This window comes from Peromyscus maniculatus, chromosome 3 (genome assembly GCF_049852395.1).
Source record: "Peromyscus maniculatus bairdii isolate BWxNUB_F1_BW_parent chromosome 3, HU_Pman_BW_mat_3.1, whole genome shotgun sequence".
NCBI classification, from domain to species: Eukaryota; Metazoa; Chordata; class Mammalia; order Rodentia; family Cricetidae; genus Peromyscus; species Peromyscus maniculatus.
The window spans coordinates 80,330,301-80,352,723 of record NC_134854.1 but is presented as its reverse complement, the minus strand read 5'-3'; the positions used below and the strand labels follow the sequence as shown (position 1 = coordinate 80,352,723).

The 22,423-nt window shown below is 41.1% G+C and overlaps 1 protein-coding gene across 2 annotated transcripts in view; it reads right to left on the bottom strand.

The window, feature by feature from the left end:
• Vopp1 (VOPP1 WW domain binding protein) overlaps positions 1–22,423 on the bottom strand; it is an 86,182-nt gene that overhangs the window by 33,702 nt on the left and 30,057 nt on the right. For both annotated transcript variants that reach the window (XM_042273410.2, XM_076566862.1), the window contains exon 2: positions 8,623–8,681. In XM_042273410.2, coding sequence (XP_042129344.1) covers positions 8,623–8,681 — 59 coding nt within the window. The remainder of the gene's footprint in view (positions 1–8,622; positions 8,682–22,423) is intronic.

Below are 22,423 nucleotides of genomic sequence, written 5' to 3'. Positions count from 1 at the left end.
GTGATATGTTCACATCTGAACCACTAATAATAGGGAATATTTGTCTTTCTGGGGCTGGGTTACCACACTCAGTCCCTGCAAACTTCATGATTTCACATTTATTTGCAGCCGAATAATATTCCATTGTGTGTCTGTACTCTATTTTCATAGCTACCCATCACTGGAAGGACATTTAGGCTGTTTCCATTTCCTAGCTAGTGTAGCTAGCGCATCAATGAACATGGCTATAGAAACAACTGTGGGCTAAGATGTTAAGTTCTTTGAGCAGTGGTATAGATGGGTCACATGACAGATGTGTCTCTGATAATTCTCCACACAGCTTTCCATAGTGGCTGTACCAGTTTGCTATACCACCAAGGGTGAATAAAGGTTCCCTTTTCCCATACCCTCACCAGCATTTACTATTAGTTATTTCTTGATCACCCCACCCATTCTGACTTGGGTGAGATAAAATGTCAAGGTTGTTTTAATTATTTTCCTAATTGCTTAGGATCTTGAAAACTTTTGAAGATATTTTTGGACATTTTTCTTTCTTCTTTTAGAACTCTTTGATCAGATCCATAGCCTATAGGGAGCGAACGAAGAACTGACCCAATGAAGTTCTGACTAAGTGTGTACTGTTTGACATGAGCTGACCATACCAAGGACCCCAGAATTGGACCCATGGGAAATTGGCAAACCTTTCCTCCAGGTCAGGTTCAGAAAGGCAAGGCCATCCTCTGCCCAAGTATCACTGTTTGCAAACAACTGACCAGTGTGTACAAACAATGGCAACTGCAGCTTCTTCCTCTAGGATGACTGCAGCCTGAGACTGCTCACCTACAGAGACTTCATAACAAAACTAGCAAGCCCTGCCCCTTATGCTGCACATAATAAATGCACTGAGGTTATAAGTTGCAGAATTTCATCAGAGTTTGAACAGCTGAGCCGACCCTGGCTTTTCAGTACATTTTCCTGTCTTCTGCATTCCCTCACTGGCCTAGTGAGGCTTCCAGACTCAAGCCTCATGGGTGGCAGAAACAGCCCATTTTTTGAATACATCATTTGTTTTGATTCTTTGCTTTTTTGAGTTCTTTATTATATATTCTAAATATTAACCCACTGTCAGATATATAGCTAGCAAAGATTCTCTCCCACTTTGCGGGCTTCTTCTTAACTCAACTGATTTTTCCTTTGCTGTACAGAAGCTTTTTATTTTTATGAGGTTCTACTTGTCATTTGTTAGCCTTAAATCCTTGACAAATGAAGTCCAACCTGGAAAATCCTTTCCTACACCTAAATCTTGTAGAGTACTGAAAGTATTTTCTTCTAGCTGTTTCAGTGTTTCGGGATTAACACCGAGCTCTCTGATCTATTTGGAGTTAATGTCTGTTCAGGTTGGAAGACATGGGTCTAATTTCATTTTTCTACATGTGGACATCTGGTTTTCCCAGCATCATTTGTTGAAGATGTGTATGCTTTGGGCATATTCGTCAAGTATCAGAGCGTGGTAGTTGTGTGCACTCATGTTTGGTTCCGCTATTGGTTCTAATGGTCTACATGACAGTTTTGTGCCAGTATCATGCTTTTTATTACTGTAGCGAAGCAACATATACCACAAATTTCAAGTGGTAATCCTTCCGGCGCTGTTCTTTTTTTGGCTCAGGGTTACTTTGGCTACTCAGGGACTTTTGTGGTTCCATGTGAGTTTTAGGATAATTTTATCTGTCTCTGTGAAATATGTTGTGGGGGTTTTGGCTGGGATTGCATTGAATCTGCAAGTTGCTTCTTTTAGGTTACTTTTTTATATTAATTTTAAAGAGCATGGGAGGTCTTTCTATTTTCTCATGTCTTCCTCAATTTCTTCAGAGATATAGTTTTAATTGTAGGTCGTTTACCTCCTTGGGTGACTTTATTAATAATTTCTTTGAATGGAAATATTTCCACAATCTATCTCTTCCTCAGCATGTTTACTGTTGATATATAGAAAGGGTGCTAGCTTTTGTAAGCTGATTATGAATTCTGCCACTTTGCTGAAATTGTTATCATTTTGAGAAGTTCTCTGTTGTAATTTTGGGGATCTCTTATGTATAACATCCTCTGCAAACAGGAGTGATTTTACTTATTTTTATCCCTTTGATTTTTCTTCTATCTGACTGCTCTAGTACTAGAGCAATTTCACTGTAAAGAATGGGGATAGTGAACAGCCCTGTCTTGTTCCTGATTTTAATGGGATTGCTTGGAGTTTTCTTTTTCTTTTTCTTTTTTTCCATTTTGTATAAATATTGTGTATTTGTCACGGATTACCTTGAATATGTTGAGGTATATTCCCTCTTACACTCTCTAGGACTTCAATCACAAAGCCATGTTGAATTTTGCCAAAAGCTTTTATTGCATCTACAGAACAATCATGTGGGTTTTGTCTACAAATCCATTTATATGATTTATTGCATTTATAAACTTAAACGTGTCAGACCATCCCTGAATCTCCAGAAGAAAGGCAACTAGATGACAGTGGATGTTCTTTTTGATATGTGCCTGTATTCAGCTTACAAATATTTTGTTAAAAAATTTTTGTATCTGTGTTCATCAGGAAATTCTGACTTGGAGTTTTGGGTGTTGTGATGTGTTTTTAACTGGTTTTGGTATTAACATAATACTGGATTTGTAGAAGGAATGTAGGAGTGCCCCTTCCATTTCTATTTGTTTGAATGATTTAAGAAATATTGGCTGGAGATTTAGGAAAGTCTGATATAATTATCTACAAATTTATTTGGGCCTGAGCTTTTTGTTTAGTTGGACGTCTTCTATCACTGTTTCAATCATTGTATTTGTTATAGAGCTGTTTAGATTGTTGCTCTCTTCTTGTTTTAACTTTGGTGATTTTGATGAATCTAGAATTTTTTCCATTTCTCTTAGATTTTGTAACTTAAGGGTATCTATGGTTTTAAAGTATTCCTTTATAACGTTCTGAATTTCTTTGGTATCAGTTGTAATGCTTCCCTGTTAATTTCTGATTCTGTTCATTTCAGCCTTTCTTCCTTTGGGTTAGCTAGGCCAACAGTCTGCCAATCTTGTTTATCTTCTCAAAGAAGCATTAATTCTTTGCATTATTTTCTTTGTTCCTATTTCATTAATTTTTGCTGTGGTTTTCACTACTCCTTCTCAAAAACCGGATTTGAAGTTGGTTTGTTCTTTTTTGTATTAAATCGTTTACTTGTGCTCTCTCTGATTTTTCAGTGTAGAAGCTTAGAGCTGCAACTCACAGGACTGCTTTTCAATGTGTCCCAAGGGTTTTGTTTTGTTGTGTTTTCATTTTCATTTAGTTCCAGGAAAAGTTTCTTTCTTGATTTCTTCTTTGACACATCCATTATTCAGTAATGTGTTGTTTAGTCTTAATGAGTTTGTGTAATTACTAGAGATTTACCACATTTTGATCAATAGAATACACAATGTTATTTCAACTTTTGTAAATAGAAGATTTGTTTTGTGTCCCTGTGTGTAATCTATTTCAGAGAAGCTTCCATGGGCTGCTGAATAAAATGCGCATTCCTGGGTGTTTAGGTGGAGTTCTCTGCAGATATCTGCCTGGTCCATATGATTGATGTCAATGAATTCTAATGTTTTTCTGTTATTTTCTGTCCACGTGACCTGTCTTTTAGTAGAGACAGTGAAGTATTGAAATCACCTATTATTAAGGAGTTGATGTTAGTCTGTGTCTTGAAGTGCAATAATATGTTGTTTATGAAATTGGCTGTTCCAGAGTTTGGTGCATATTAATCTTTAGAACATCAATGTCTTTTGGTTAACTGTTCTACTGATTAGGATGAAGTGCTTTTCTTTATCTCTTCTGATTAGTTTTAATTTAAAATTTATTTTGTCAGATATTAGGTTCTTGAGACTTCCTTGCTTCCTGGACCCATTTATTTGGGAAAAAAATTCTATCCTTTCACTTTAAGTGATGTTTATCTTTAAAGCTGAGTTTCTTGTAAGCAATGGAAAAATGTAGTTTGTTTTGTAATTCACTCAACTAACCTGTGTCTTTTTATTGGGAGTTTAGGCCATTAATATTTAATGTCATTATGAAGTAGAATAGGGTAGAAAAAACCAATTATTAGATTTACTTAAAGCACTGTGTAGCTAGAGTTTTCCTGCCTTGCCCACAGTCAGGACAAATCTTTGTCACCCGCCAGTCCCACAGCTGCTCAGACCCAACCAAGTAAACACAGAGACTTATATTGCATACAAACTGTATGGCTGTGGCAGGCTTTGCTAACTGTACTTATATCTTAAATTAATCCATTTCCATAAATCTATACCTTGCCACGTGGCTGGTGGCTTACCGGCGTCTTCACATGCTGCTGGTCATGGCGGCAGCTGGCAGTGTCTCTGCCTCAGCCTTCCACTTCCCAGAATTCTCCTCTCTCCTTGTCCCACCTACTTCCTGCCTGGCCACTGGCCAACCAGTGTTTTATTTATTGACCAATCAGAGCAACAGATTTGACATACAGACCATCCCACAGCACACTGCTTGTACTGTTCATTTCCAAGTATGACTTCATTTTGCTACCTGGAACAAAATGACTTGGCGAAATATCTAAAACACAATAATTTGTTGCCTTTAATGGCCTGACCACAAAAGCTTATACCATTCAACTATAACAGATGCCTTTAAAAAACCAAAAAGTTGACTGCCATACATGCTCCTGTAAAATCTCACTTGCTTGTTCACCACACTGTGTAGTTTTAGAGTATAGAATGAGAATGCAAACTGGGCCTGGGACCAAGGCATTTCAGGAGCTCTCCTGGCTTCAGGCCACCAGTGAGCGCATCTTCTCTCTTCTACTCTCAATGGAGTCCAAGTGCTTGTTCTGGAAATATTCCCACAATAATTATTGAACGGTGTACACGGATTACTGTGATTTTATTGGTTTTGCTGTTGTTGTTGCTGCTCTTGCTTGTGTTCTTAACCATATTTTGGGTGCCAGTCATTACAGCTTCATGTGATTTCTTTGGTAACCCCTTGGCTATTCACTCTTATTCATAGCTTCCATCTGAAGCATTGCTTCCAGTATTCTCTGTAGGGCTGGTTTGATGGACATGAATTATTTTAGCCTGTTGTTATCATGGACATTTTTCTCCTTATTCTCCAAATATGGCCAGTAGTTTTGTTGGGTACAATAGTCTAGGTTGCCCATGGTCTTTTAGAACTTAGAATACATTGCTCTGGGTCATCCTGGCTTTTAAAGTTTCCATTGAGAAATCAGCTATTATTTTGATGGGTTTTCTTTATATGTGATTTGTCTTTTATCTCTTGTAGTTTTCAACATTCTTTCTTTGTTCTGTATATTTAGTGTTTTAACTATTATATGACATGGGGAAATTTTTTTTTGTATTTATTTTACAATACTATTCAGTTCTACATAACAGCCACAGATTCCCTTGTTCTCTCCCTTCCTGCCCCCTCCCCTTCCCCCCAGCCCACCCCCCATTCCCACTTCCTCCAGATCAAGGTCTCCCCCGAGGACTGGGATCGACCTGATAGACTCAGTCCAGGCAGGTCCAGTCCCCTCCCAGATTGAGCCAAGCGTCCCTGCATAAGTCCCAGGTTTCAAACAGCTAACTCATGCAACGAGCCCAGGACCTGGTACCACTGCCTAGATGCCTCCCAAACAGATCAAGCCAATCGACTGTCTCACCTATTCAGAGGGCCTGATCCAGTTGGGGGCCCCTCAGCCTTTGGTTCATAGTTCATGTGTTTCCATTCATTTGGTTATTTGTCCCTGTGCTTTATCCAACCTTGGTTTCAACAATTCTCACTCATATAAACCCTCCTCTTTTTCACTAATTAGACTCCCAGCGCTCCAACTGGGGCCTAGCCGTGGATGTCTGCATCCAGATTCCTCAGTCCTTGGATGGGGTTTATGGCACAACTATTAGGGTGTTTGGCCATCCCATCACCAGAGTAGGTCAGTCCCGGCTGTCTCTCGACCCTCGCCAGCAGTCTTTTGTGGGGGTATCTTTGTGGATTTCTATGGGCCTCTTTAGCTCTTTGTTTCTTGACATGGGGAAATTTTTTTCTGGTCCTATCTATTTAGTGTTATGAGTGCCTCTTTTTTTTTTTTTTTTTTTTTTTGTCTTTATTTGGGGAAACTTTCTTCTATGACTCTGTTGAATATCTGATCTATTCCATTAACCTCAAATTCTTCTCCTTCACCTCTGTCTATAATTCGAAGATTGAGTCTTTTCAATAACGTGCAACTGTCTCTGACTGTTTCATTTTGTGGAGTTTTTAATTCTGTTTTCCTTTTTAATTTTTTATTTTCTTTGCTTGTGTGGTCTAATTCCTCTCCTCTATCTATGCTTGAGGACTGTAGTATAATCTTTGGCCACTTCCTAGAAGCATGCAGTGGATATAAAGAAGAGTTGGCAGTGCGCTCAGGAAGGACTGGTCAAGATGCTGCTACACCAGCGCTGAATGGAGGCATGCAGTTTCCAGCTGTTGGGAAGGACAGTGCATCACAGAAGTCCTCATGGAGAAGGGGGGTATGAAGCAGGGGTCTGGAGAGTCATCCAAAGATGCCTGTGGGTATCGAGGACTGGAAGAAGAGACTGACTCCCCCTGCAGGAGTGTGCTAGGGGCATGGCACAGAAACTGCCAGTATTCAGGTCACTGCCCTCACGATACTCAAAACAAAGAGAAAACCACTAAGTTGAACTTTGCTCTAGATGGTTTTAAGCAGAAAATAAGGGACATGAAAATTTAGAGGAAGTGAGAAAAGACCAGAAAAGCCTGAAAAAAAAAGTCTTTGCACTGGTTTCAATAGGCACCAAGAGGGGCCATTTTCAGGTGGAGTCATGGTGCCAACAAGTACCAAGGTGAGCTGTTTCCAGGTAGAATCAGGAGAGAGACAGGAAGAGCAGAGGCAGGGGGCTGGCAGCTATGGGTTTTCTGGGGCGGTTGTGAAACTAAACAAATTAATTTACATAGTTGGTAAAGGAAATTACCTAGCTTCTATTAAACACTCAATTCAACATTCTAATCATTACTGTCTCAACTTTCAGAACAGAGCAACTGAGGGTTCCAGACCATTCTTTCTACCATGGGATGAGAATGGAAAGGAAAGGACAAGAGCAGGACGCTACTCTGCAAAAACACTCAGGAATTATTAGTGAATATGTCAATGGATTAATGGATTAATTAACAAGTAAATACAAGAGTAGCTGCTACTACCAACTTTTGAAAAAGCTGATCAACAAAACAAGGGGGAAAGCATGTTTTCAAAGACCACGGTGAAAGAAGCAGCTGTTAATATACATTAATGCAGGAAGCTGAATAGAGGGAACAATGTCCGGCAATAGAAATGTTTTATTCTGAGAAGTACCAAGTATTTTATCTCCTCGTTTATCCTGTAAGTACTGTTTTCCACATAACAGCTCTTCAATACAAGACAAAGTCCTGGTGTGGCTGCTTAATTTTCCCAATAGGTTCTCTCTTTTTCTAGCTGCAAAGCTTTCTTTCAGGTCCCTCCACCAAAAGCAGGCAGTGAAGGCCCCCTTTTTGTTAGCAGGAAACCAACCAAAGACACTGGCAACTTCCTCTGCTTCACAGTAATATTCCTTGTCCCACACTGCACTTCAAGAAGGACAGGTCAGAAAAGTGTGGTCAGGAAATAATGGAGAAATAACCTTTGTTATTATAATTGCCCTCAATTATCTGAAAAGACTCAATCCATGGCCTCCTTGGATGCCAATGTGTAAGGATGATCAAATTTTTTATAAAATGAACTAACATTTGCATAGAGCCTTTGTATATCCCCATAAATGTTGAATCATCTCTTGATTGCTTATACAATATAAATGGTACTTGGATCGCACTTGTACTGTTTAGAAAACGGTGATGAAATTTCAAAGTCTGAATATTTCATACAGGCACAATTTTACATTATTAAGATATGTTCCAAGGATTATAAAACCCATGATAGAGAGGTGACTATATTATATATTTCCTGTTCAATTACTTCACATGTCCAAATACCTCATATATACAATGTTTCTGCTACAATAATTTATATGCATTTCTGAAAATTCTCCTATCTGACAAAATTTACAAGATGGAGTACAACCCATTTGAGCAAAGGCCATGACCGTATCTATCTTGGAGGAAGATAACCATTGTAAAATCTCAAATTCTCCCTCTCGCTCTCTCTCACAAACACACAAGCATAGCAACCAAGTTAAGGCCCTTTCTTCTCAAGCTCAAGGTCATAAGTCTATTCCTAATACTCCTAAAAAAATCTTTGTTCTCTTTGTCTAAGAAAATTTATGCAAGCCAACACCATGTCTGTCTTCTACAGACATCTTCCTGTTTTTCACCAATCCTATAGGAACTAATTGCCCAGTGAAACAGGGCATGCAGCATTTCATATTCCTAGGTTAACTCATCTGACCAGGCTGAATGGCCCTAGTGAGGTGACCATGAGTAAAGGCAGGTATAAAACCTTGCAGAGGATGGGGGGCAGGCTAGGCCATACCTGGGCTTTCCCTATCCAATGATCCAGTTCTGGATCTATTAAAGAAACTCCTCCCAGAGTGGGAGAGAAAATGAGCCCAGTCAAATCAACAGGAAAGCACAATACTTACATATAGTATGTGGGATAGAGTCCTTCAAAATACCAGCAATGTTTTTTGGCTTCTGTGCACTAGAAATAAAAGCAAAAGAAAAAAGATCGCTGTCAGTGGTGAGTAACTTGTACACTTCCGAGAAGGTCGCAGGAAGTGAACAAGGAAGAACGGCAGCGGGGGAAGCACAAACAGCTAGCAGATGAAGGCAGCAATCAGTGACAGGAAGAATTGAACCTCCTCCCTTCCTCGGGGCTGCTTTACTTCATCGAAACATTTTTTTTTTGGGGGGGGGAGCAACTATTTTTCTAGCTTCCCACACCTCTAAATACACTCCACACAAACATGTCCTTAAAAGAGGAAATGAGACAAGCCTTTAGGGGTGGGAGCTTGGGTGCTGGAAATCAAAACCCAGGGGGGCCCTGTGTACTCTGGGCAAGAACTCTAACCACGGAGCACACCCGAACCCCTTTTTAAAAATGTATGATACTTCAGAGCGGTAAATAATAAAACACAGCATCAGGAACGGTTTGCCTCAGACTTTTGTATTTGACAGACATCTCCCCCATGCTGTCACCATCTCTAGATCTTTATGCTTCACGATATCATGAAAGTCACATTCAACTATTCACTCTACAGTGGCGGACCCCTGTCTGCTGGACAGCGCAAGTCAGGTTTCCTGGGCAGCATGCAAGAGCTCCAGCCCAGGTCTTCCCTTAGATGCAGGAAAGGAGAGGGTTGCCACCACTGCCTGCCTCACCCCTCCCGCTAGCCAGCTGCATTCCTTTGGGACTGACTCCCCAAGGACCTTACAGGGACTCCACACTTGGCTGGGACCCAGGGAGGCTGCCCATACCCTCTTTTCCCATTCTGGTCTCTCCGGGGTACACCTAATCTGTCCGTCCTGTGCACCTCAGCCCATCCTCCCAGCCCGTCTCCACACCCTTGGGACTCACCACCGTCCTTGGCCAGCCTCAGGGTACACCCAATTCTCCCTCTGCTGCCCTCCACGGGGCCTACTTAAAAGACCTCCAGAGTCGGTGCCCTTCCTCCTAAGGTCTTTAAGAGTGGTAGACAGTGCTAAATCTCTGATCATTTACTCACCAGTATTGTGTGAATTGTTGATTGGGTTTTTTCCCCCCTATTAGACTGTAAAGGAGTCTAAGTATTATACTCCTTTTTCTTCATTTTAATATTGCTTGTAAGAAGCCCCATCCTGCCAGGCGGTGGTGGCACATGCCTTTAATCCCAGCACTGGGAGGCAGAGGCAGGCGGATCTCTATGAGTTCGAGGCCAGCCTGGTCTACAGAGTGAGTTCCAGGAAAGGCGCAAAGCTACAAAGAGAAACTCTGTCTCGGGGAAAAAAAAAGTTTAAGAAGCCTCATCTTCTAACTTCTAAAAATAAAAGTGCTGCTGAACAGAAAGTGTCCTTAAAACTGAGATTGAGCAGTAAGCACTCAGGGATTGGATGGAGAGTCTAATGGAAGAGTTCAAGTATGCTGTTTCCCATCACTAACAGCACTTCAGGGACCTTGATGACTTCTTACAAGCAATATTTCCTCAAGTCAATGACTCTCTTAAAGACTATGGGGACATGCACACTGTATGATACAAGTTAGCCTCAACTACATATCCCTGGGAAAATCCTGTGAGCCCACGAAACTTTATGAATACAGTTTCTCTGCCTGCTTTGGGGTTTTAATTAAAGAGATTCAGGACAGAAGACACTGTAAGGATCTTAACTAAATGAGATAAAAATCCTTATCTCCTGAAGATAAAATTATTCAATAACCAAAATTAAGAGTCAAACAAAAGAAAACATCTATACAATACAGTAAGAGTGATATCATTAAACAATCAAAAGGTTGGCAGAAAGAAAGACACAAGAAAACGATCAACTTCTACAATAGAAAATTAGAAAACAGAAAACAGGTTCAGAGACAATCTAGGGAAGGGAGGGATCCATATCTGGAAATCAAAGCAACCACTGCCCTCTTAGCAAATTACAGAAAGTTGTGGGGGAGTGGGTCAGGTGGGGGGAGAAGGGTTACCAACAAAAAACTTCATTTTCTGGCCCAAGAAGGGCCATTGTGAGGACTAACCAAATGGTGAATAGGTGAGAGATAATCCACAAATGCCCCTATATGGCATTAACAGTAATCTAAGGAAAGCAAATTACCATAGTTTGGGGAAAGTATCACCATTTAGGAAATTTTTGAAATGACTTCTTCATGATTAACAATAATAAAGACCTTACATTATTCACTAAGAAAAAAAATAAGCATTTTGATTTAAAAAACAAAAAGTAGTTGGGCAGTGGTGGCACACGCCTTTAATCCCAGCACTCGGGAGGCAGAGGCAGGCGGATCTCTGTGAGTTCGAGGCTAGCCTGGTCTACACAGTGAGTTCCAAGAAAGGCACAACGTGACACAGAGAAGAAACCCTGTCTCCGAAAACCAAAAAAAAAAAAAAAAAAAAAAAAAGTAATAAAAAAGAAAGTCTTGATATTCCCCATGGATGAGAGTATTTAAAAAAAAAAAAAAAAGACAAGACACATAATGCCGCAAGGAGAATAGATGTGCCTAAGGACTACATTTTTTCAGCACATCAACAGCTTTTTATTTTTTTAACGTTTGTTCATTTTTCTGTAACAAGACTGAACCTCAAGCCTTGCCTGTGAGGCATGTGCTCCAGCCACACACCCCAGGCCAGCCTCCCCCATAATTTGTTCTCATTCTGAGACCTACACTAGCCTAGTTGCCTACACTAGCCCTGAACATACTCTGTGCCCCAGGTAGGCCTTGAAGTTGCTATCCTCTTGCGTCAGCCTCTCAAGTATTTGGGATCAAAAGCCTAAGAGTTATATAAAAAAAAAGTTTAAGTAGAGTTACCCTACAATGGAGCAACAATGCCCTTACTAGACATCACAGGCTATCAAATATAAAGCCCATTGCCAGGAATGGGTTACCACTGTTGGAGTCGTTGGCCAGTGAGGTCCCATAGTCCTCCAAACATAAGAGGCAATTGCAATTACTCTTGGTTGTCCTCCCGAGTGTAATGGAAAGATTTGATCACTGAAGACTATATACTTGAGTCAGAACCTGGAGAAACCAAGGTAGAGATCTGGAAGTGTCGTTCCTGCTGGCTAACTTTCAGAGTGCTCAAAGGTGTTATCCATGCTACCATTAATCTGACCCAGCTGTGAACTCGGAGGAGTCCAATAACAATCAGCATGGCAAGATTAGCTCACTGGTGCACCAGCGCCATGAACACCATGGGAGTAACCAACCACTTTCTGATTGGATTTAACGCCCACTCCACATGTTGAACTCTAGCTGGCATCATTACCAGAGCCAAGAACCTGTGGCTAGATAGTCACAGGCCCTAAGGGAGAGCCCACTGTCATTACTGTGCTAAGTGGACAGAGTTCCTCTCTGAACCCTCTTCTGAGAAACCTCTTTTTGTTGACTAACTTAGAGGCCCACAACTGGTCAATGTGCAGATAATAAGAAACTACAGAGTACTCAGTCCACTATGGGACATCTTTATCTCAGCCTCCCCCCCACACACACCCAAGGCTCATGGATCACTGAAGCACAGGGAGGTCAATAGATTGTAAGAAGCAAAGGCAATGAATGCCTACAAGAAAACAGTATCCTACTGACGCAGAAGGGCAGTCGTACAAATTAACTCACAGCAGTCGCCATAACATACACAAAACCCACGTAAGCTCAAGTCAGATAAAATCCCAGCATGAAAAGAGAGGTGGGCAGAAAGTATCACCCATAGCTAAGGATCCACTGGCAACTGAGAGCTCCTGAGAGAGGGAGAATCACTCTTCTTAAAATGTAGCCCTTGGTAGTAAACCTGTTCCAGTGAAGGCCATACCTCCAAGAGTATATGGGCAACGCAAACTGTATTTGATGGGCTTAAAAAAGATGAGATCTCACACTTAGGAAAGGATGGGATAAATCTGAGAGGATTTGAGGAAGGTATGAATCATATTAAAACTACATTGTTCAAAATTATCCAAGAATTTTTTAAAAAAAAACTAGCCAAAATTTCCAAAATACAAATCAGAAATTTATAATTTAAGACATAAAATTTCATATTATACTTTCAATATAATCTAGCTAACAAAGTATGCTGGATAGTTTGATGTCAACTTGACACACAAATTAAAGTTAACTGAAAAGGAGGGAACCTCAATTGAGAAAATGCTTCCATAAGGTTTATATGTAAAGCATATTCTTAATTAGTGATTGATGGGGGAGGGCCCAGCCCAATCATCCCCCGGGTTCTATTAGAAAGCTTCCTAAGCCATGGGAAGCAAGCCAATAAGCAGCAGCCCTCCACGGCCTCTGCATCAGCTCTTGCCCCCAGGTTCCTGCCCTGCTTGAATTCCTGTCTTAACTTTCTTTGGTGACAAACAGCAGTGTGGAAGTATAAGCTGAATAAACCCTTTTCCTCCCTGACTTGCTTTTGGTCATGATGTTTCGCTGTATCAATAGAAACCCTAACAAAGACACAAAGTTATCATATACCCAAAGGAAGCAGTAGTAGGCATTCACTTTCATATTGTGGAGAAACATAATAACTTAGAAATACTCTGCTAGAGAGCCAACAAAATAATATTTCTAAAATTGCATATTTTCTTCTACATTAAAAGAAAAATAAAATAATATGGGAAGTGTCAACAAGAACACACAACTCTCGCCTCAAACGATATAAAAATAGTTTATTCTAGAGTCAAATATGAGTGACCATCACCTAGGAACACGAATTCAGATTAACACAAATTCCAAGTCTCAATGCAGTAAAAGGTTTATGAAGTTTTTTTTTTTTATAAACACAGAGCAACAAAAGTCATAGATAGCCAGGCGGTGTTGGCACACGCCTTTAATCCCAGCACTCGGGAGGCAGAGCCAGGTGGATCTCTGTGAGTTCGAGGCCAGCCTTGGACTACCAAGTGAGTCCCAGGAAAGGCGCAAAGCTACACAGAGAAACCCTGTCTCGAAAAAACCAAAAAAAAAAAAAAAAGAAGAAGAAAGTCATAGATCAAGACATTTTATAAAACACTTGTGGAAATGTTAGATAAAGCAAAGTGGGAAATCTCAGCTACTGAACACAGACGCTATGTGACTACCCTTTGGTTGGTGGGAGCTAGGAGCATATTGATACATTTCAAGGGCTTTTCCTGCTAGTCCTGAGGATGTTAGGTCTGACACAAAAGTGAGTAAAGAAGGGCTGTGATGGGGATAAAGATAACCTAAGATAAACTATGATTAGAGTAGGGATCTGCCACAATCCAACCATTCTACAATCACCCAGGTTCCTATCAGTTCTTCACCCTTCAGAAGGTTCAGTGAAAGGTGTGCTTTTTTTACAGAAACATCTGTCCATAAAGGCGTATGCTATTGAGAGCCAGACCAATCCAAGGCTTTCTCAGAGGCCCTTATAAAGGGACAAAAGAAAACTAGTTCTGTGTCCTTGCCCAGAGGCAGACTTGGCAAGGTCCAGTCCTGGGCTGGCACTTGGGCCTCAAAGGAGGTAAGGCTTAGAGCTTTTCTCCCTGAAGAGACTAGAGTTAGTAGTTCTAAGGCCACTGAGCTCTGTCTGCAGTGCTCTTGAGATACCCTATGTTCCCCTTGTGCAACGATGTTTAATTCGCCTCCTGCTGCCTTCGCCCCATCATATGACAGTTTCTGCTGATGCTGCCCCATTTCTCCCCAGGAAACAGTATATAAAATGATGTACTTCTTAGTAAGTTCTATTGGCATAAGATACAGCTTGTATAATACTCCCAAATCCAAACTTCTATCTATTTATCCTCTGACCTCTGGTCCTCTCTCAGGACCCTGTCACTGAAGAACAACCTGCCAACCTGGATCAATGTACCGAAATATTCAAGAGACGTTATCTTTTATATGGTAGCAGAGATGTTTTTCTAATGTATATTTTGATACTCTCCAAGTTCTTTTTTTTTTTTTTTTTTTTTTTTTTTGGTTTTTCGAGACAGGGTTTCTCTATGTAGCTTTGCGCCTTTCTGGGAACTCGCTTTGGAGACCAGGCTGGCCTCGAACTCACAGAGATCCACCTGCCTCTGCCTCCCGAGTGCTGGGATTAAAGGCGTGCACCACCACCGCCCGGCTACTCTCCAAGTTCTTTTAGGAAACTCTTAATATTTGTTTTCAATTACATCTTAGTATCTATTAAAGAGCTAGACAATGCATATGAAGAGATATTTAAGATATAAAAATAGAAGCATTTAATAAAGAAAATCATCCAATAAGGAATAATAAGCACTAACATGGGCAAAGATTATGAAAAATAACATATAAGGGTAGAAAGATGTCCCAAACAATACTCTCCATAGTCAGCAATTAAGACTGTAAAAAGGTTAATATGAAAAGTATTCTTTAGTCAACTTAAAATATTACATATGTTTACTTTCAACTTACTAAAAATAAATATTCATACATGTAGATAGTCATTTTTGGATGGCATAATCTCTTTAGAGTTACTGTAAAAATACCTTTTGAGAACTGAAGTTCAAGGGGGAGGGTTGACTGTTTTGCACCCATACTCTTATTTTATATCAAAATTCTTCTAACACTAGCCAGAATTTGCTGTGCAAAAAGACAAGAGGAACCTAAGAATGTAAGTCAGTGCAAAGGGCAGGGACCACTGAAAAGCCCAAACTACAAATACTCAGGCACTTGGAAGGACTACTCACGCACTTGTGAACAGAGTTCTCAAGATCTTCTGAACAATTTTTACAACACAATTATAAAATATAATTCTGGACAGTTGAATGAACCAAGTTCCAGCTCAATTCACTGAGGCTTAATTTACATAACCCATGCCATTCATTTCAAGTGGTTTGGTGAACTTTAGGAAATGGGTACAGTGGTACTCTTTTCCCTCCACGCCAGTTTCACAACATAGCTTCCTGTCCCCAGAGTTCTACAATCAACTCCATCTCCTATCTCATTTCCAAGCAGTATTTCCTGACTTCCTAGTCTATAGTCTTGCCTTTTCTATAAGATTCAATAAAGTAAAATCACTTAAGTTACATCTTCTGGATTCTGTCTGTGTTGTTGCGCTCCATTTATTTTTAGTGCTCCTATCCCACTGTGTGGGAACACCATTCACTAGTTGGTAGACATCTGTGTTGTTCCTATGTTTAGGCTGGTATGTCTGCTGCTGCTACTGATGGTGATTGATAGAAATAGGACAGGCAGTTGAGAGACAGAAGCCTCAATTCTTGTCCTTGGACAGAAACAGGAAACGTCTTACGTCTACACTGGCTGGAGGCCAGAAATATCAAAAGTGCTTGGGGGCTCTACTCTCTGCTCCAATTTCTAAATCGTTTTAGGGTTACTTCTTCAGAAGGGAGACTGTTACAGTAGCTTGAACCCTAACTCCCATTTCCCTGGTAGCACTACAAAATAAACATCAGATTTGCTACTCCTTAGAACTTAAATTGCCATGTGAAAAGGTAGTCTTTTCAGTAAGGCAAAGGCAAAGGAATAGAATTTGAACTTAGCATCCTGCCCTGGGTGTAGAGCTAAACACACTGCTGTCTCCTTTTAAGATTCAAGCCAAGGGCTAGAGAGATGGTTCAGTGCTTAAGAGCACCAGTTGCTCTTCCAGAGGACAGGGTTCAGGGCCCAGCACCCACAAGGCAGCTCACAACTGCTAATTCTAGTTCCAGGGGCTCTGATGCCCTCCTCTGGTCTCCTTGCACACCACTTGAATGCGGTGCAGACATACAATATGGCCTAAACACCCAACAGGAGTTTGGTGGCACACACCTTTAATCTCAGGGGCAGGAAGGTCTCTGTGAGTTTGAGGCCGACCTGATCTACATATTAAGTTCCAGGACAGGCAGAGCTATTCAGAGTTCCTGTCTCAAAAAGATAAATAAATAATAAAATAAAAAAGTTAATCCAAATTGGCCCGTCAGTCACCTGGCCCACCCCCAGCACTCTATCCTGAAAGACTTCTGAGTCACCTGACATGCTCAGGAGAGGGAAGGACCAACTACTCTCACATGTGAGAATGTGCTCAACCTTCTAAGAGGAGCCTTTCTTACGCAGCTATCAGTCGAGTTTACACCATGTTGCACTGTGGTCCCTCTGCCGTGTGGCCTGCCCACTTTCCTGCATCCTAACTTAGAGAAGTCTAATCCCCCACCCCTGCGCCCCGTTTTTAAATCTCTCTTTGAATACTGACCAAAGTCTGAGAACATTTTCCCTGGCACGTCCTGAGCTTTCCCACTCCTCTAAGGCTCTGAGATCTCACCACCCTCCACCAAGGTTTGCTAAGCTCCACTGCAGAAGCCATGGCCTTCTCCTTCCCTCTGCTCCACCTGCCTACTCTAAAGAGATTTGCATATCTATCAAGATTTGCAGCTTGCCTACCAAAGGGACTCCAGCAGGCCCAAGCATGCCAAACATTGCTCTGGCAGGCCTTGCCCTTCTCCCCCATCCCCTCTACCTTGCTAAAAACTGTTAGATTACATTCCTAAAGCTAGCCCCCAATGTCTGTTCCCTTATTTGGCCACTTCCTCCTCCTGAGGCTGACTACTATAGTCCAGATATCAAAGTATTGAAGTCCAGCAATCAAAAACCCCTTTAGCTCACCTAAGTGACATGCTCAATTAAAATTAAACACAATATCCTAACACAGGGTTTCCTCTTTTACCTTTATAAACCACCATCTTCCTAAGGGCCATGTCTGTCTCCTCTCTATCCAGAGGCAGTCCTTTGTCTCTCCCAGAGAAATATTCCTGCCCCCTCTCCATTATCCCCTTCCCCTTCTCCCTCACCCTCCATCTCCTGTCTTTGTCTCTTATCCCCCACCCTTTTCCCCTCAGGGGCAAATAAACCTCCTTTGTGCTGAGAACTGGGTCTTGGGGTGTCATGAGCCATGCCAATCCCTTTACCTTTTCTGTTGTTTGCTATCAAATTCAAATAAAATTATCCTTGCATTTCCTTCTGAGTCCATTTTAAAATTATTTGCTAATTAAGACTAGGAACCCAAAATGGAAACCTCAGTTTCCCTGGTAACTTGACAAACATTTGCATGCATGTCCTTATATCTTGGGTAAATGCCTAGGAATAGAATTCCTAGGCAACAAGACATACCATATATAACTTTTCAGTGTCTTTTTTTTTTTAAGTGACAAGGTTTTGAACTTCCTGGGCTGAGGTGACCCTACCACTTCACAGCCTCCTAATTATCTGAGTAAACAGGTATTCATCACTACTCACAGTTTCCTTGCATAATTTTGAGAAACTGTCAGAGTTTTCCATAGCAGTTACATCATTTTATATTCACACTAAAAATGCAACAGAGCTCAAGCTTCTCATATCCCAACTCTTATCATCTGTCCTTTTGATATTACCCATCTGGCACTTGTGCTAGTATCCCATGGTGGCTTAACTGCCACTCTCATAATTCCTAATAATGCATGCTTCTTCTTCCAGCTATATTAAATGCGGCGGGGGTGGGGTGGGGGGGGGATAGTAACTGATGTTACATATGTAAGGTGTGTGTGTGTGTGTGTGTGTGTGTGTGCGCGCGCATGCGCGCGCGCACATGATTATCCACAGATGATTTTCATATGAAATCCCACTTAACACTATGGCCATGCTGCGAGTTGGATGGAATATCCACATATAAATAAGCCTAGTCCACAGAAGGGTGAATTGCAAATGCAATGCAGGAAGCAAATCAAAAATTGGAATGTGTTACGGTGGTTTCAATGTCTACGTGTTTTCTCTAAACACTGTATGGATGTCGTCATTTCTTATGCCATGGACCACCAATCATCCTACCTTTTAGAACAGCTGCCACATCCTGCATAGGAAATGGCATGAGATTTATTGTAGACATTATTTCACTAACAGAATATAAAACTGATATCTGAACCCAAATGAAAGAGCCTCAACTCCAACAACCTTTGTGACTTATTAGGCAGGATCTTAAAGCACCCTTGCAGTGGTCTGAATGAGAAGGGTCCCCACAGGCTCACATATTTGAATGCGTGGTTCAAAGCTGCTGGAACTGTTTGGGAAGGATTGGGGGCATGGCTTTGTTGGAGGAAATCTGTCACTGGGGGTAGCCTTTGATGTTTCAAATCCCAGGCCATTCCCAGTTAGCTGTCTCTGCCTCACACCTGTGGATCAAGCTGTAAGTTCTCGGCTACTGCTCGGGAACCATGTCCGCCTGACTGCTGTCATCCTCACTGCCATTACTGTCACAGGCTCTAACCCTCTAGACCCATGAGCCCCAAATGAAACTCTTTTATAAGTTGCTTCAGCCATGGGGTTTTATCACAGCAACTGAAAAGTAACTAGACAGAAGTTTGTACCAGGAGGTGGGCATTCCTGTAACAGGCCAGACCATGCTGATTGAGGCACCAATGTAGAAGACTCCAGACTAGGGAAGTGGTAGAATACTGTAAGCAGGGCTTAACAGGCCATACTAGTAAGATCTTGGAGAACAATGGTGCTGAGAACAACGTGGACTATGGAGACCCAGCTCAAGAAGTTTCAGAAGGGAACAAACAATACAAGCAGCTGGGCTAGAGACCATTCTTAGGATATTTTGGCAAAGCATGTGGCTGGTTTCTGCCCATGTTATAAAATTGTGACTGAGGCAAAACTGAAAAGCTTTGGACTAATTTCATTGGCACAGGAGATTTCAAGAAAGCATCATATTGACTCTGTAGTATGGCTATTGGTAATTGTTCTTAAGCAGGTCTACAACAAAAGAGAGCAAGCAGAGCAAAAAGAAATACAAAATGTACAGATTCAAGCAAAAAAAAAAAAAAAGAGCACCAGGCAATTTAACATTTCAGCAAGGTTTGTGCTGTAAAGAATAGGAAAGGCTTCATTCTAAATGAAATAAAGGTGTGATGCCCTTGGGGCAAGACCACACCCTGCAAAGCTTCCACTGAAAAACAAAATGCCTAAGGAATTTTCTGCTCCAATAATAAAGGAAAGTTTATACAACAAAGGAAAGTTTATGCAAATGTAATTCAAGAGGGGAGTCGGGCTCCAGCCCAAGATGGCAGCTGAACCTGGCAACATCAGCCATCTATTCTGACTTTAGAATTACAAAAGGATATAGCAATAAGGGGCTGTGGAATCTACCTCCTTGGTTAAGGGGATCTGGTGAGGCCAGGTATGTGCATGGAGGCCCTGAGAGGGCATTGCATAAAGCTGTGAAAGCGAAGCCTGGAATGAATTAGAAACACCAGAATGTTGGAGGTGCCAGAGCAGTGGGATGTCTGTCAGTGAAAACTGCACACAGGAATTAAACCTGGCCCAAGAGAGAGAAGTGTACTGCAGTAAAAACAAAGCCGGAAGGGTGGGGCTGTGGAAGCCCTTTGACATCAGACACAGAGCTACAGGATATGAAGTTGGACCTGCTGGGTGGGGCTGTGGAAGTCCTTTGACATCAGACACAGAGCTACAGGATGTGAAGTTGGACCTGCTGGATTTAAGTCTTGCTTCTGTGCAGTATTTCCTCACTATGCTCCCTTTCCTCCCTATTGGGATAGTAATGTCTACTTAATGCCATTGTGTGCCTGAAATACCTGATTTGCTTTTTGCTTTTGTTTTACAGGGAGTTACAATTAAGATACTGCTTTGAGTCTCAAAAAAGATTCTGGATTTTAAACCATGTTGAAACTGTGAGAGATTCTTGGGACTTTTTAAGCTGGTATAAATACATTCTGCTTTGTGATATGGCCACAAGCCGATGGGTATCAAGAAGTGGAATACTGTGGTTTGAATTAGAATGGGGACTATAGGCTGATATATTTGAATTCTTGGTCAAAAGAAAAACTGTTTGGGAAGGACTGGGAGGCGTGACCTTGATAGAGGAGGTGTGTCACCAGCTAGTGCTGTCCCACTCTTATGGATCAAGATAAAATCTCCTAGCTACTGCTGCAGCACCATGCCTGCCTGCCTGAGGCCATGGTAACTGCCATCACGGTCAGATTCTAACACTGTAGAACCAGCCCCATATGAAACTCTTATAAGCTGTGTTAGTCATGGTGTTTTGTCACAGTAAGTAAAAAATTACTACAACAACACCTAAACAAAACACTATTACTTACCACATCTCCAGGAATAAAAACAAGACACCAAATACATAACAACTTTGCTAAAAGAACCACCATTCTGTGTTTTGAAAGGTCAACCCTCTACAAACAAACCACAGAGAAAAAAGAACCCAAAGCCCATGCAGAGGGCAACTCATGAAAAAATAGCATCTTCCTTCTCAGAAAAGAGATCTTAAAGAAAAAAAAATAGAAGGATTTAGTATTTTAATATACAAAAAATAGTTGCTTTATATGTATGTGTGTATTCTTGCATGTGTGCATGTACACCATGTGCACGCAGAAGTCAGAAAAGGATACCAGATCTCCTAGAACTAGAGTGACAGGACTATGGGAGCTACCATATTGGTGATGAGAAAGGAACCCAGGTACTCTGTAAGAGCAGCAAGTGCCCTTACCTGATGAGCCATTTCTCCAATTCCCACTTACAGAGGTAACTTTGGGCCACTAAGTAATATGAAATTAATGTATGGACTTCAGCTAGAAAGGTTTATGTGATATTTTCCAAATGCCACAAAAAAATACCATCCTTTAAAACTGAAGACTGTAAAATTGAATAAGAATGTCCTGAAAGCATAAGACAAACAAAGAGAATCTACGTTTACCTGGGAACTGGGCAAGTATTAAGCATTGCTAAAATCTGTTAAAATCATTATTAGTGTCAAGATGTACTTATGCTTATAGTGTAAGCATTCCTGGTGTTTATTTCCCTATAAATAAGTAAAAATAGTGGAGACAGAGCAATACAACTCCCTATCAGTGTCAGACTCTGTCTTGCTGCCCAAGATGCTTTGAGCAAAAGGACTAACAGCCAGCTAGACTATCCTTATGCCAATGTTAGCCATCTTGAACAACCTATGAATATCCTGAGACAAATATCCAGAACTGCAGCTAACTGTCCTGGCTCTTTCAGGAAGGAAGAGTGCCAGTCAGGGCTGTTTGAAAAAGTATAGTAAACTTTCTGCAAACATAAGCTTCTATGAATCATTTCTACCTGGCCAAAGGGAGAGAACTTCCCCTGGTAGATAGAAGGACCACAGTGGTATTATGGTATAAGGTGGTGACTGGTCTAAAACACATGCCTTAGTAACTCTGATTGGTGAACACAGCCAGTGGAAATGGCAACTGATACTTGGTGACAACAAATGGTTAAAGATCAACCTTAATTTTGGGTCCAATTCTAACAGACATACAAACTTTCCTATGCTCCCTAAGAATATACCCCAGTAAACCTACCCCTTCAAACAAAATCACATAGGATACAAACAATACATTAGGGAATAAAGCCCACAAGTCGATTTTACAGCCTATAACCAAGGCACCTGTACTGGTGATATCACAGGACTTGCCTGAGAACTGTGTAAGGCTAGTGAATCCCTTTATGCTTTGCCAGTTAAGTTACAACTCAGCCAACCCAAACTGAGTCAACCTCAAACTCAGACTAAGGACCAAAAATCAACTTTCACCTCTTGTAGAGAGAAATATCCAGAAAGATAAAGAAGAGCCTCAGGTCCAAAAGAAAAATGCTCAAAAAAAAAAAGTAGATAAAGCATTCATAACACACTGTATGTACTCCCTCTGCCTATCATCTGAGTTATATGTCAGGAAGAGAGTATGCCATAGCTTCTGATGGCACATACATTCCTGAAAGCCCAGGAATCTCACCTGAAGGATTACAAAAAC